The sequence below is a fragment of the Eutrigla gurnardus genome, assembly GCF_963514095.1.
Source record: "Eutrigla gurnardus genome assembly, chromosome: 2".
NCBI lineage: Eukaryota > Metazoa > Chordata > Actinopteri > Perciformes > Triglidae > Eutrigla > Eutrigla gurnardus.
In genome coordinates, this window is record NC_139916.1 from 13212979 (window position 1) to 13229481 (window position 16503).

Below are 16503 nucleotides of genomic sequence, written 5' to 3' on the forward strand. Positions count from 1 at the left end.
TCTCAGCTTTAAAGCAAACTCAGATCTTTAAGAATGTTTTTTAAACCAATTTGTTTTCTTTTTTTTTTGACTTCACAACTTTATGTTTTTAATTTGTGAACTTTTTTAATGGTTGATATTTTGCCCCTTCTTTCTCTTTTATTTCCAATTTGCGCTTTTCTTTTTCCTGTAATATACTGCTATATAAATAATCTGGTGTAATTACAGCCTGATATTGTTTATTCAGCTTGATACTAGTATATATATTTGGGAGTTAAACATCCAATTAATATATATACCAGTGGATAGTAAACAGCAATCTTGATACAGATTCCATTTAAGTGATATTGTTTTTTGATATTGCACCAAAGATACATAGTGACCAGGATATTTCTCGGCGCCCTCTGGTGGACAAAGCATGTAATGCATCTAGGTCTAGGTCTACTGTAAATTACAATTGCTTGTTTGCTACTGCACTTATGTGCAAAAATATGGACTCAACGCTTTTTTGAACTCTTTTCACAAGAAAAAACCCAGAGAGACACGTTCTGTCATCTTCATTGGTTACCGGGAGCATAGGAATGCCATACAGCCGCATATTCATCATTACAGTGCAATTCCTAAGCCCAAGATACATCAATACAGACTTTAATGATGTCAGATTGATACACATGTTACTAAGCATCTCAGCATTCAAGAACACATATACAGTTTAATAAACAAGTAAAAATTAATACTAAGAAACACAAAAGCAGAGAAGACACCATGGAAAAAAGCATTGGGGGGAAAAAAAAGACAAAACAATCCAAATTAATTAAAGCTAAAAATAAAATGACGTCATGTGTGAGTACAGGGCCGACATACTCAGCCCACCCTCACAGCTCCCTGGTGGTCTAGTGGTTAGGATTCGGCGCTCTCACCGCCGCGGCCCGGGTTCGATTCCCGGTCAGGGAACTCACTTTTAATACTTGGAACACGCCGGTACAGAAACAAGTAATACAATACAAACGGCACCAAAGCTGACCTGCGTGCAGTGTGCGGATCGTCAGCCTTGAAGGTGTAGTACAGGGTTTTCTTGTGGTAGAGGTGGAACACGTTACTGCTTTCCTCTCCTTCCGGCCTCTCAGTCAGCTTGACGGTGAAGCCCTGCACAGGTAGACTCTCCGAAGCCACTTTATCCTGAAGGAACCAGAGTGAAGACGTCAAACAAAAAACACTGATCTTACCGTCGGCAGCAGCATGCACAAGAATTTCATGCCTCCTGAAGAAGAAAGCAGTGCAACGCTGAGAGAGAGAGAGCTCAGAGAATCCCTTCGTTAGTTACATAACGTGTTCTGCAGGTTCAGCAGCAGAAATGTGAGTATTAAGTAATTCTGTACTGCATTAGCCAGATGTTAAGAAGAAAAAGGATGGACAAAGGCGGCGAGGAAAGCGCCTCTGTGAGAGATCACGATAGTTTTGGGGCTGGTGCGGGAGACTCTGTGCCCCCTCACCTCACGGGCTGTGAAGGTGTAGAGCACCTTGTCTTTGAGGAGGAACCACAGGCGCTTCCACTTCCTCTTGCTCTTCTTACGGCGCTGCAGGCTGCCGCTCATGGTGGATCCCTCCACGGTAAGAGACACCTGGTGAGATGAATGACACAGTTGACCTTCGTAAACAGATACACAGACAGAGTGAACCCTACTGGCGTCTGTTTGACACTACACTCCAGCATCTGCAGCGTGTCGGTTGTCACACATGCCAGACATTCCTCTACAAAAGCCTGATGCTCCCATGCAGCTCCCTGGTGGTCTAGTGGTTAGGATTCGGCGCTCTCACCGCCGCGGCCCGGGTTCGATTCCCGGTCAGGGAACTTCCCTTTGCTTATTGAATATTAGGAGCTGTCTGATTGTAGATATTAAGTACTACAGTAGGGAATGTGTTGTGTGAGCATGATTTCATTCAAACACAACACTTTAAATGTCACTAGCCTCCCACCTAAATGGATTCAGTGACATTAGTGTGTCATACATTGTGATCAGAACTGGGCCTGTGAGCGACCGTACTTTCAGACTTGTCAAATGCAAATGTTTGAACTGAAAAAGAAGGACAGATGAAGAAGTGTAGTCCACCTGGTTGAGAGGGGAGGTGCTCTTCCTGCTCTTCCACAAACTCGGGGGCTGCAGGCTCTGGAAGACGGCGGAGAGCGGACGGCTGGCCCGGTGTGACCGCGGGCTGGAGTTACCGCACGCCCCCGACACACTGCCACCTACACACACACATAGTTAGAATACTGCTGTGCTGTACTCCCCCCCACCAGTGAGACTCTACTGCATACAGACAATCTGACCTTTTTTCCTGAGCTCGGCATAGCAGTGGTCACACACTTTGGCCATCCTGTCTTTGAGGTACTTCAGTGGGTATCTGTTCCTGGAACACGCACGGCACACCACCTGCTCAGAGAGAAAGAATACAAAGACAATAAATACTCACACAGAATGATCGAAAGGGCGACAATAAATAGTCCCAAAGTCGTTTTTGCCGTTCTGTGTGTCTGACCTTGCCGCAGGCGTTGCAGTGGTGCCGTCTCAGCGTGAGGCTGAAGTCAGAGGTGCAGTTCATGCACATCAGCACATGGGAAACTGGCACCAGAACAGGGGCAGCCTCACCCAGGGCCATCCACAACTTCTCACGGGCCTGTGGACACATATGATGTATTAGAGGAGGTGAACAACCTTTTGCATCACAATTACACACAAACACCAGATAAAAAGCTCTTCTCTGATGCCGGCTGCACACTGATGTGTTTAGTATCAAACACCATCTTGAGTCTTTGGCATTTTCATTTGGAGAAATGTGTTTATTCTCAATAATACTCATAACATTGTCAGAAAATTACTTTTAACTGAAAATTACATGAATATAGTTACTGTACTGTTAACAAAATACACTATATTGCAAGAACAATCCTCTAATTCTCTCTTTCCAAATTGACCTCTACTGTTGTGTGCACCACAGAGTAAACCTGAATCCTATTTTTAGCCCTGATTTCTCAGTGTGGAGTTATTTGTAAAACCGTATTTTGAAAAGCAGACATCGTGCTTATGGTTCAGCATACTTCGTCAACTTTTCTGACTGACTTTACTTCTCTTACCTCACTGCAGGGTCCACCAAACGTACAGAGTCCGGCAGCGTGGTCTGCTATGGCTCGACTCAACGTGTGGAACCAGTCCTCCCTCTCTCCCACTGAACTGAAGAGAGAGGCAGAAAAAAAACACCTCATACTTCTGAAAGGCTTTAAACTCCAGGAGTCTAACTGCCATCAACACATTCACACACACGACGCTCACCTGGCTGACAGTGTAATAGTGATGTCAGACACCTCAATCCGGAGACAGTTGAGCACGTCGTCGAGGACAGGTTTGCTCACCTGTGTGAGGGGCAAAAACACATCACAGTTCGGCCTGAAAAAAACATAACGAGATGAGATTGCCAGAGAAGGGATAAATCAAAGTACCTTCATCCCAGACAGAGAGAGTGTGTTCTTAAGCCTGTATTTTCCATCCTGCTGAGGGTAGGTGTACAGCATTATATCGTTCATCTGATAAAGAACATAGAAAGAGAAAGAAGAGGTTTATTTTGTTATATTTACCTTATTGGTTTATCAAAAGAATAACTTGTAAAATGTAAATGTAAAATCTTGTTTTTGTGTTCCAGAAATGAGTGAAACTGTAATTCCCAGCTATTCACAACGTAATTCCCCCTAGTTACCACAAGGTGGCGGTGTTACCTTGACAGAAATACTTTACATATCATTGCAGTGCACACCTCATTGTTTATTCTTTTTTTCTCAAAAGCAACTTTCTGAGATCACCTTGCTCAGCTCATGTTTCCGTTCACAGCGATCACACATGTCTATGCATCCCCTCGGCACAAAATTCCCATGTATGAACCCAGCAAAAAAAGGCTGTTTATTTGCTTGTCAGAAAGTATTGTGATCCCCTGAACGCACTGTGAAGTCCATTGTGTTATGAGAGGCATTTCATTTCTTCCCAGACAAAAGAGATGACATCATCGGTCACACCTAATGTATGCTCTAAACATCCGCTGGGGCCGTAAAGGCAGCATCCAGGAATTCTCCACCCTGCTCCGGACTCCAGGCCCCCACCTTGTCCCCCCCCCCCCCAGCATTCTCAGGCTACACTGTGAACCAGGACTGGGTGGACCCGGCCACCTTCACCACAACAACAATAACACAAACAGCCACAGTTACGGGTTCACTGGCCTGACTGGGCTGGAGACAAAACAGAGCGTGAGCCGGAGCCCTGCCTGCGACCTCTGGGCTGCAGCCACCGCAGTTGTTCGTCGGCTCCGCCCTGCAGCTCATTTATTCAAAGGTTCCTTTCACACAATCCCAACCAAGTGACAAGTTCACAGACTTAACAAAGGACTTTCCAGATGAGACCCAACATGTACCTACTTGACCCCATGGCACCTAAGACGTTTGCCGTTTCGTCTCATCCACTCGTCTGTCCCCTCTTTCACCTGCCCTCTCTTCCCCCTGGCAGCTCTCTGGATCTCCATCCTCCTCCTAATACCTTCCAGCACTCATTCACCCCTCTTTCTTCTCTGAGCCCAGGCTTGTGACATGGCTGCAGACTCTCTCTGTCGCTGTGGTGAGTGATGACTTTCATCTTCACTGTTGTCTAGATTCTCTTTCCTTAAAAGCCCATAAAAAAAAACACCTGACCCACTGAAGCCATCAATTTCAAGGCTATATAACCCTAATAGCCGACAAATATCACCCACTGATGCTTTTTTGTTGTCGCTCAACTGTCATCCTTTCTCAGAGACTGGGAGTGTGATCGAATAAAGCAAAATGAAAATTTAAAAAAGAAATACACAAGTGTGCATCTTTAAGTTGTATTCTATCAGGATCAACAAGTAAAAGCCCAAATCATAAATGCTGCTCCTGCGGATATGTAGTTAAGGCATAATTCATAACATGAGACAGCACTGATTACACATGGAACAATAGAGTGGGGTTCTCTATTTCACGTTATGTGTTTGTGTAGCACCACCACCCCTCCTCCTCCCTGCATTCTACTGGGTGTCTGGCCTTCACTTTGCTGTCAGTCCCCTCCCAATACACAGGAAGCCAGCATCCAGTGACCCACACCAAACATCCTGTAAGGAAGTGGGGCCCTGGAAAACAAGTCCTGAGAGGGGAGGAGAGGAGAAGAGCGGAGAGGGAGGCCCCTCTCTGGATGGGTGTGGTGCCAAGTGGAGGTCTCACAGCCTTGGCTTCGTGGCCTCCTCCCAACCTTGCCTACCTCGCAGACCAACCTCCGCCCAACAATATTTTCACAGCCCACGTTGGCAGGTGTTTTTAACTGCAGGGCACCACGTCGAATCACTGATGAAACTGCTATTTACGCCGTTGTCATTACCAAATCATGGTGCATCCAACACTTGTTCAGACCCACAGGACTTGAAAAGTCTTCTTGGTGTAAACATCACATCGCTTCGATGAAGAGTTGATATAAGCTGCAGAATATAGTGTGTCTGACGCTGTTTTTTCGATTTTAAGACTCTAAAAGAAATAGTTTGACATTTTAGGACTTACATGAGAGTTAGATGAGAAGATTACTCTCATAGCTGTCTGATCAATTAGTTACAGCCAGTCAATAAAACTCACTTATTATTGCCAGAAAACTACAGACTCCAGGACGCCACTGTGCCTAGCAGAGAAATAGCCAGGCACATCGCCCTCTCATTAAACCACACATGATCATATTTTACACTGTGCATTAAAGTGTCTTAGGCAGATTATTTTTTATGGTTTTATTTTATAAAATGTGGACAGCACCACACTCGCGCTCTCCCTCTGCTTACAGTCTTCATGCTAAGATAAGCTAATCAACTGTTGGCTATAGGTCAGACGGAAATGAGGTCAGTATGGGACTTTTCATCTAACACTGAGCAAAGTATTTAGTCCCAAAATGTCAAGCTTTAGGGAACAAAAGGTTTAAAGACCAGCTAATGCAGTCTAATAATGTGTGATATGGGAACAAATTTACCAGAAACAGGTGTCGGGGCTGCCTGCATTTCCTCGAGACCTTCATGAGTGTGCCTTCTTTGACAAACATCTGTCAAAAAAAAAATAACACACACACAGACACACACACAATGCTGTCGGTCAGAACAGGACGACGTGTTGTGACAGTGAGACAGTTACACTGGCCACATGCTGCTCACCCTTCCGGGCTTCAGGAGGTCCCTCTTGCCCTTCACGCTGTACTCGATGTGGACCAGACGCAGCAGGTTCTCCTGAGGGAGCAGAGAGAGTAGAGATGGAGGGAGATTATCCACTGATGGACGGAAGAGGAAACCAAGAATGAAACTGTCCTTGTTTGTTCGTCAATGAAAGGGAGGGAGGCGGAAAGGGATGTGATACTGCACACTGAATAGGGGGGGGTGGCAGAGATAGAGGGAGCCTGTGTTTCCACTGTCTGTCAGCCTGTGCATGTGTCGGCGCATGGAGGAGAAAAAAAAAAGCGAGTGTGATAAACAGAGGAGACAAGCCAAACGGAGGCACAGGGGATCCTGACAGGGAGAGGCGAGAAATACAGGGGGGAGGGTTGTAAATGATCTCCATGAACAGCTCTGGGTTTTTGACTGTCACGTCCGCCCTCGCACCCCTTTGTAACGATACACCTGGGACTTTCGGGTGACATCATGTTTCCTGGCCGCTTGCGTTAATCAACGAGCTGCGGAGGCCGGCGCCAAAGAGGGATAGTCCTCTCCTTCACTCCGGCATGTGATTTAGAAGTAAGGAACTCACACACAGCAGAACCCCAACCTGTCTAAAATCTTCACGCTTGATCTCCGTCCCAAAATTGCTCCTTCATTGCCAACTGGCATGTAAAGACGTGTCTCAATAACGGCACGCTGGGCTGTGTGAATACATCAAGCTCAACCGGTCTGAATGTTGTAAACACATGGCGAGTGTCCAGAGTAAACTCACCCCCTGTTTCAGATTGTCATTGGCCTGGTCTGCCACCTCAGACACGATCACCAAGGCAGCTGCACGCAGAGAAAGGGAAAAGAGAGATTTATGCGCAATCCAATTCAATTTAGACACACTCAGTGACTGTGACTCAACAAATAGGGCTTGATACATGTCGAGCAGCTGCAGCGTGCATGCATGGGTGTCAAAACACCACTCCTGTGATTCTGGTTATGAATATGTGGTGATATTCTGCAGGTTTACCTTGTGTGTCCTCGTATTCTTTCGAATCAGGAGAGAGGTTGTTCAGGTAATCTGGAGAAGACGCAGAAAAAAAGACATCAAACTATAGTTGAATTAATGAGCAATAAAACACACCCCTGCTACAGCCTTACTTCAATCACTACATGTAGCTAACGGTGGCTACTGTTAGCTAACATTAGCAGACAGATAGAATCATAGTAATTATTAGTACTTTTCACACAGGGTTAACGAATGGTGCTAGTGGTTAATATAGAAATAAGTAAATAATAAAACAAGGGAAGGCACGAGTACAACAAACAATATAAAAGATAAGAATAAAGGAAAAGTAACAGTTAGTTAAAGGCAATGCTTAGAATATTTTATTATAAAACAACAAATAATTAGTTATGTAGGAAGGTTTCATATTAACAGCCTTGTAAAGAAGTGAATCCTAAAAGACACTGGGAGCCAGTACAGGTTAGCTACACAGGAAATTATGTTTCATCTCTTTCTTGTTGAGTTAAAATCCTGGCAACAGAGTTTTACATCTGTGAGCTGACTCTTCTCTACGTGTGCTCCTGTTGCATTAAGTTTACCAGTTAAAATGATCCCATAATTGCCGCTAATGGCCTCAACGGCCTCTATTGAGCAAAAATGACACGTGCTTGCTTTAAGGACTACTATGTACATGCGTGTTTCTGTGGTACCTGTGAGAAGCATTCGATATTGAAGCACTCTCACGATGACCTGCAGCAGCTGGTGTTTCAGTGGGATTTCTGCTTCCTCCGGGCCTTTTTTCTGCACACAAACAATGAAAGTCAGGTAAATATACAGATATCACAAGTTTACACTGGACAAACGAAACATAAAAAAAATATTGCTCAATGTGATGTCCCATCAACGGACCCCAGGGCCTCCCCGAATGCACCCACAAAACCACAGCTCTATGAAGATAACCTCTGTGATGCGACGCTGCAAGTCAAGGTCACAAGTGACCACGGGGACACTATCGGACTGGCTGACCTTCACGCATCTGTCGAGCACACAAAAAAGGGAACAACTCCCATTCTTCTTCTCAAGAGTAGTCATTTGCAGGTGAAAGGGGACAGACATTGGCACAATCAAAGAGCGCTTTAGAAAATCAATCAGTATCTAATTGTCTCTGACAGGTATTTATGCCCTGAGCGGTAGAGGAGCAACGGGGGACTGGGCGAGCACACACACACACACACACACACACGCACACACACACACACACACACACACACACACACACACACACACAGACACACACACACACACACACCCACACACACACACACGCAGTCTTTTCTAATCCAATGAAGTCCTATCCTTCATTAGAGAGGCACAGATAGCACCCTGCGGGAAACAGCATCTTCATCTTATTTACACTGCACACACACACACACACGCTAATACACACACTGAGCTCATCTCTGAAACACTCATGAACACACCCAATGATGTATTATTGATGATGCACCCCTTTACACATAAGCAGGAAAGAAGACACACACACAGAGACAGAGACCTTGGGCTGGCGTTGAGATAACACTGATTTGGCCTGTAAAGGGGAGGGATGGGATGCGAGTTAAACACACACCACTCTTTGTCTTCATTATCACAATCTGCAGTGTAGGAGTCAAAAGTAAAACAGCGAGCTGACGCCTCTTTTAATGAGCAGAGCCTCATGAATACACACTTCCTCTTTTTGTCTCTATTTTTCCATCCTTTGTCTCCTTTGAATTCGGTCCACAGCAACGGCCCGTTTGGGTTTTTTCCTCACTTTTCCTCTCCTGGTCACCGCATGATGCGTCAAGTACAATAATAAGCAGCTCTCTATTATTATCTCCTCAAGTGTAAATTGTCATCCAATCGACACTTGTTCAGAGGAAGTGGCTTTCCACGGATGGTAACTGGTGTGTGGTGTGGTTTGTTTGGGTGAGCGAGCCAAATGAAGGGGGAGAGAAGAGGGACCTTGTGATGCCTCGTGCTGTGAGATAAACACACACACACACACACACACACACACACACACACACACACACACACACACACACACACACACACACACACACACACACACACACACACACACACACACACATCTGATCTAATTGGGGGGTTGTAAAGGAGGCTGCTTCTCTAATTAGCTTCTGTCTGCCTCATTGCCCAGCTGCCTTTACAAGGAATCCGCTCCATTGCTCTCTCCCTCTATCACGCTCCGTCCACCTGCTGCACAGCCTCCTCCTCCTCCTCCTCCTCTCCTCCTCCTCCTCCTCGCACCAGAGAAAACACACAGCCTTTACACAAACACGGGCCAAGGCATGAAGATAAATCCAAGATGGTGTGCTTTGGAAAGAGATTTTTTTTTAATCAAACTGGTTTCACAAGATCCACACAATTTCGCATGCACATGTCCCTGCAAATGATCAGACACCAACACAAGGAGACACACAAAGGGGGTGCACACACATGTACACACACATACACCCACACTCTGCACTGTGTTGGCCAATGTTTATAGATGGTGCAGTAAACAAGCAACTGGCTGTGGAGAGGAGGCTTTAAGGCCTGGGGTCTAGCTGTGGTCTGATGCAGCGTCTGTGGCTACTTCATCACTGTCATCACCACATCCACAATGAAATTACTACCACTTATAAAGCTGGCTGGTAGCTAAAAAAGGAGGAGCAGGAGGGAGGAGAAGAAAGGTGTGTTGAAGGAGCAAAGGGTTTAAGTCTTGAAACAAAGAAAGAGCATTAAATTGCAGTGATTTATGAAGACTGAACGTTTAGAAATTCGCCAGAATAGCTGCAACCGATGAATAAAAAAACACTCAAATCAGTACTCCTACTCCTATGAAGTAAGGGGGACTTGTGTGAAGGGTCACATAGCCAACAGATAAATGAGCGCCGTCACTCTCAGTAGTACATATAGGGTATCCGGTGACCCATCCACTTCTTCTTGCTCTCCCTCGGCCCTCCTTCCGCCTCATTACAGTGGGGTCACACACACCATGCAATTCCCAAGGCAGTGTTCGGATTCAACACAGCATCCATCATACACACACACACACACACACACACACACACACACACACACACACACACACACACACACACACACACACACACACACACAATGCCCTGGTGTGGGAGGGTGGGGAGTGCAGACAGATTATACGCTTATATGCAACATGGGTAACGTAAATACAATATGTAGCGTGTATATGAATGAATCTGCCAGTGGACTCTGGAAAGGTTATTGAATATGCCTCTGGGTGTTCATGTTAGAGGTGTAGGCGTAGTCTTTATATGGACACAGATCACTCAGAACAACCTTTCTACAGAGAAATACGTACTTGTGTTCTTAAATAAGATGATAACCTTTCATACCCTTCTTTGCAAATCCAGCCTTTTATGGCTTCTCCAGATAGCAATTAGGGGTTTATGGTGTGAAGAGTCATAATATCAACTTCATGGGGCTAACATGAAGTGGCACATTATTGACTTTGATCAAGGTTGTCAAGGGCAACATTATTAGCTGACTAAGATAGGTGTGTAAGATACGAAAGGTCGCTGTGATGGTTTTAGAGTCTTCATCTCTCACCTCCACTCCAGCATATTTACATTACACTCCGCTAACGTCTGGCAGAGCCAAAGTTTGGCAGGGAGGGGGCAGCTGCTTCTGAATATTCATGAGCGGAGACAGTTGGTGCCTTGTCCGTTTGCTTTTCTTATCAAACTAGAAACGCCTGGAACCGCTGTGTCAGCCACTCACAGTGAATCAGAGTAGAGGAACCGGTAATGCGTACATGTGGGGGGGAAGGTGGTGAGTCGATCGGTGACAAGCGAAAAGTTTAACATAAACAGAAGCCTGGGAAAGGCTTTCATTAAGTCTATTTTCTTATTCAGGGTGACCTCTGACCTGCTACAAAGCAGGTTAAAACTCTGTACATTGGGAATCAATTCTATAGACGAAGACACAACTTCACTGAAATGAGAAATCTATTGCCGTATCCCTGTGGTCTTATCTATTAGCTCATAACATCCTGTCTTATAGATAAAATAGTCAGTTACATTGTTGAACTATACCCATTCCAATTCAACGCAAGGATAAAGTGTTGCTTAAGTGAACCAGGCACACAATCTGGACCACTGCAGCGGATTTAGTATGAGCTTTTCTTTTTTTTTTTTGTGTGTGTGTGAATTTTGATCCTGTCAGCCAAATCCCACTTCCCTGCACTCCAGGGAATAAAAAAGGATGAAAAGATCTATGCTGGACAAAGAATGAGTATTTGGTGTTGAGTGGGTATAAAATATGCGAGCATGACAGTGGAAAGGTCAGTAGCATGGGGAGTAGCAGGATAGAGGGTGTGTTGGAAAGGCCATTATATCCCCGTGGAAGCCGGGTGACAAAAAAGTTTCAGCAGCTGAGTGAGTGCCAGGGGAAATACCAGGTTCGATCTCTGCTCCCTGGAAACACGCACAAGGCGTTCACGTTCCAACCACAAACAGAGAAACTGAACCTGAGATTTGATGTGAAAAAATACTACATTCCCATTCCCTCTAGAAGAGGGGATCTTTTGTGTTGAGCACAATTAATGTGCTCAGTGAAATAATAAACACGTAGCAACACAAGGGGGAAATGGGAATATATATGAAGTCTTACTGCTGACAGGAGCTAAGGAGGAGGAGGAGTTAAAAGCCGACTCTTACCTCAAACGTCTTGACGATGCTTGCGAAGGCCAGGTTGGTCCTGCAGCTCTCCTCCAGTAAGGACATGCTGCGGTCATACTCTGAGATGAAGGTGTCAAACACCCCAAAGTCCTCCCGACGTGACAGGATCACATCTACTACCCTTTGGCTCTCCTCCCTGCACAGAAAGGAAAAATCACAGGTTCAGTACATTCTCTTTAGTCATTTCATGTGCTTTGAATGTTTGTGAATTAAATCAATGCAAGAATCGATGTGCAGTTCATTCCAAGAACACGTCACTTCTTTTTCTCCCCCATCCTGCTTATTTCTCCCTCACTTACTGGTTTATTCCTTAATGATGGTAAACAACCTTCAACGGAGAGATGCATACGTTTTTCTTTTGGTTGTATGTTGTGTTGTGTGACTTCTCTGTCTCTTTCATGATTGTGGAACATTTTGAAATGTTGAGCCCAGAAGGAAATTATTGCTGAGAGTCTCTGAATACCAAAGCACTACCATTGATGTTTTGATTTAAAAGAGTACTTATTTCGGAAAAATGTATTTTCTTATTTTCTTTCTTGCCAAAGTAAGATGGGAAGATCGATACTGCTCATATCTTTCAATTTATTGTATACAATCAGCAGCTAATTAGCTTAGCTTAGCACAAACAGCCTAACAAGTGAGTGTTAGGTGCTTCCCTCTGCTTCCAGTCTTTATGATAAGCTAAGCTAGACGGCTTCCTTTCATTAACTGGTAGACATTCTTTTTTTTTTATTTGAAGCATGTTTTTCTTTAAAGGACAGATAAGTTGATTACTATGAAAAACTCCTGTTCAGTGACTTGCTCAAAAGCACTTCGGTGTGGTGGAATTGCCTCCACACAAAGTGTCCTGGTTGAAGAATGCCCACTCAAATGATTATATCATCCTACTGTGCACTTAAAAGCAGGGTTAAGATAGTGTGGAGTCATTTTTGTAACCTCAGAGGACATTGAATGCTGTTTTTCAGGCCACAGCACAACAATAGCCAAGCACACAGTGTTTCTTACCACTGACTAATGCGTTCCTCGAGCTCAGTTAGGACGCTGCTGTGGAGGGTGTAGACCTGAGGGAGCACGCCCAATATCTCTCCCAACCTCTGCTCCTCCAGCACAGGCGCTCCTTCCTCACCCACCGGCGCCTCCATCACTGCGGACCTAAAGTCCTGCACAGAAAGTGGGGAAAAAAGGATTTTTAATAAGTCAAGAATGGGAAAAATGTGGATGAAAGGAGGAAGCGAGGGAGAGCGCGAGACATGAAAGGCATGGAGGAGTGAGCAATGAAACGGGGGAGAAAAATGGAAGGAAGGTCAGATCCTCCTAAACATCCTTCCTGCCACCTCCCCGCCACTTTGGGCTCTGTCCAGGCATTCAGGAAAGGCGGCACTGCTTTCACAAGAGTTACACACCAGGTGTCGTTGCATTAAGACCTTGGTGCGCAATTACACAATGCTGTTTTGTACATAGACCCCCAGCTTTTCATTTCTCTGTAGACAACAGCCGAAGAATTCACCGACATACAATGACTTTGGGTTCACTGAAGTCCATTCAGCACTCATAAAACAGAAGCAACAGGCATTAATAGCTGCGGTGTCAGAGACTAAGAGGACTAATATGAGGAGTTACGGCACATGGGAGTAGAAAACCAAGGCAGAGGTTATTTATCTACTTAGCAAATGAAGACAAGAAATAGATGAAGGGAAGGTGAATCATTAGGAGGTGTCGACACACTAAAAAATGTGTTTCCTCTGTTAAACGACATCATATATACAGTGTGTATATCTATCTAAAGTCGATGTGTCTGTGGGGGATAAGTGTCTGGAGCCCATCTATTCCAGTTCTGAGTAAAGCTCAGACATAAAACAAATAGAGTTATCCCAGTCGGCTGTGAGATAATGTGGTGACACTGACACTTCGGGACACGCCGTTCATCATGCACAATCGATCGTGTATGAGTTAACATTCATCACCTCTGCTGGGGAGAACAACGGTAACTCCCAGGTTACACACACACACACACACACACTCAGATCCATGACTGAGAGGAGCTTCACTCTCCATTTCACCTGTCCACTCCCCGCCTTATCCCCATTCTTCTCACGTAAGTCAGGTCAAGAAGCAGCATCAAGCAGTTGGTTGAGCAGCCAGTCGTGCTCGGTCACAACTCAACACGTAGAATCTGCTCAGAGGTCACGGGCTACAAATGAGAAATGATAATAAGCCTGAGCCTCATACGCTGAAGCTGTTATAAGGAAAGCCCTTTGGAAGAGGAGCGCGGCCTCCCCTTCCTATGTGGAGACAGCGTGTGGAAATTCTTTGTATTCTTGTTATTCCTTATCAAACAATGGAACAATAGCTCCTGTGTGCCTCTCACTTAACGCTGCTCCAGTGTGTGTCTCTCCCCCCCTCCCTGAAAAAAAAAAACTGTGTTTATGCATGTTGTGCCGCTGGAGTGTTTCCCGGCTGAATTGCTCAGTTTCATGGTCATTATGACATCAGTCTGCATCAAACGGTAACTTATACCATGACACATTACAGTTTGAAGTTTGAAGAATAATGGGAGCCTAACAGTGCGCTCATGTATTATGCAACAGCATGATGAGAGAGCCCCCCAATGTCACACTTGAAAGATGGCCAAAAGATTCAATGAGGTTGTATGGTAACACTGAGGAGGTTACACTGTATCTTTTAAGGTGGGAATGGATGAAAATGATCATTTCCACAGAAAAATTGATTTAATGGTTCAGAGGTATTAATGCCCATCTCTACATATGCAGAAGGTAATTAGTATAATTGGCCATGATGATGTGATTGCAGATTTATGATTATTAGAGGTGTCCATTGTATAATATTTGCTTGGCTTGCTGTTTAATGGCATCGAATTACACATTAACACTACCGCTCCTGTGCCCACATCAGGCTTTCATAAATCATGGTGAGGGCGGCACACGTAAGACATTCAGGTTATGACCTCATTCAAGGTTACAAGGTACAGGCTGACTGATGGGCTTCTCTGAGTCCAATGACTCTACCTGTCAGATGACCATCACCTTAATAGCAACTCTTCCACCCCATGCTTTCAAAGGTGTCTGACTTCTGTATGACTTTTCTTTTTGATGAAAATGAAATCATTGTTTTAACTCTTTCAGTGTTATTTATCTTACATTTGTAGTTATTATACTTCTTTGTTCCCAACTCTTAAGGGATGTGGAACTTGTTTGGACCGGCCGTGGGTGAAACATTATGGAATTAGATAGTTGGGAGTGATGCATCGATGACCAGGAGAGGCCGACCAAAGCTCACTTTAAACCCTTAAATCCTTCATCTGCTGAGAAGGGCATTCTCCATTTTATGGCCAGCCAGGTAATAGAGAGCTGCAGGGAGGATGTATTTTAGTAGGCCAACCCCAGAAGATAGCACCGCACTGGTTACATCAACAAATAGCCAAGGGGATTTTTCCACTGGATTTTGTTATAGTTGTTTAAATTCTCTTTATATCCTGACAGCAATCAATGTATCAAATGCTCTGACCGAAAGAAAAAAAATCCCAGTATCTGAGTCTGTGTCTGGATAGAAATAAGTGTGTCCAATCATTTCATTCCAAAGAAATGATTGGACACCTGCGTGTCTATTTACCTCTCTGTCTGTGCACTTATTGGGCGTAACCAATCTTCCACCAGCTGCAGCTAGCTGACATCGGTCAGTCCTACCAATATCTCTATCCATCCATCTCATTCTTTTTTTAATCCAGTGTTCTCTTGCCAGATTAACAACCCTAGCTTTAAGCTTGTGTGCTTATCTCAGGCATCTAAACGAAAACCCATTAAAAAACTGCATTGACTTGGAGATGAGGGACTCGTTCCCACAGCGATCTATAAGGAGCTCATCCAATACAACCACTATAAAACCTTTTTGTGACCTTTAGGTGGCACATTGCCAGCTGAGTCGAGTATCAGAGTACACGTATCAGTCGAGGGAGGACGCAAGGACGCCATCAGCAACAGGGCCTGTTGTCTGCACGATCTTACAACTGACCACTCCAGAGTGCAACATGTCAACTTTGTCAAGACCAGGAAGCAGATCTTGCTGCAACAACACTGATAAACCTGCAGGGGGGGGAGGAGGAGAAGACGGAGACAGCGACTGGGGGAGCAGACACACGGGATGTGATGTTATCAAGAAAGTTTTAATAGGCAGGAGACATTTAAAGCCAATGTGGTTCTCAGCTGAGCTTTTCTTACCTCTTGAAGGTACTTGAGGGCGCTGACGTGCCTGGAAAACACAAAGGGAGAAACACAAGATTTAATTACATTGCACAATTTAGAACCTTCGGCACAACTACATTAAACTTGCTACGAGACTCATTAGATTATCTAAATTATGCATGATGAGAGAACTACGTCAGAAGAATGGTTAAGTGTGTAGGAAGAGCGAGGGCAGGGCCGGTGTGTTTAATGGGTTACAGGAGACACGTGTAATTGGCTGTCAGTTACTCTGCATGCACGATGAAGTGGCTCTAGATCAGGGGAGATACAGCTG

At 44.8% G+C, this 16503-nt stretch overlaps 1 protein-coding gene across 3 annotated transcripts in view; it reads right to left on the reverse strand.

Moving 5' to 3' along the window:
- Window positions 1-16503, reverse strand: part of fgd5a (FYVE, RhoGEF and PH domain containing 5a) — a 29643-nt gene that overhangs the window by 1760 nt on the left and 11380 nt on the right. Inside the window, exons 5-20 of one of the 3 annotated variants that reach the window (XM_084038517.1) lie at window positions 16206-16236; window positions 12976-13130; window positions 11950-12106; window positions 7918-8008; window positions 7232-7282; window positions 6986-7044; window positions 6217-6288; window positions 6039-6107; window positions 3476-3559; window positions 3309-3388; window positions 3113-3209; window positions 2518-2655; window positions 2309-2411; window positions 2091-2227; window positions 1500-1601; window positions 1004-1158 (exon numbers count right to left, since the gene is read on the reverse strand). In XM_084038517.1, the coding sequence (XP_083894643.1) occupies window positions 1004-1158; window positions 1500-1601; window positions 2091-2227; window positions 2309-2411; window positions 2518-2655; window positions 3113-3209; window positions 3309-3388; window positions 3476-3559; window positions 6039-6107; window positions 6217-6288; window positions 6986-7044; window positions 7232-7282; window positions 7918-8008; window positions 11950-12106; window positions 12976-13130; window positions 16206-16236 (1581 nt within the window). Of the gene's footprint in view, window positions 1-1003; window positions 1159-1472; window positions 1602-2090; window positions 2228-2300; window positions 2412-2517; window positions 2656-3112; window positions 3210-3308; window positions 3389-3475; window positions 3560-6038; window positions 6108-6216; window positions 6289-6985; window positions 7045-7231; window positions 7283-7917; window positions 8009-11949; window positions 12107-12975; window positions 13131-16205; window positions 16237-16503 lie in introns of those variants that run through there. The other 2 variants (XM_084038516.1, XR_014599122.1) reach the window with 2 other exon arrangements.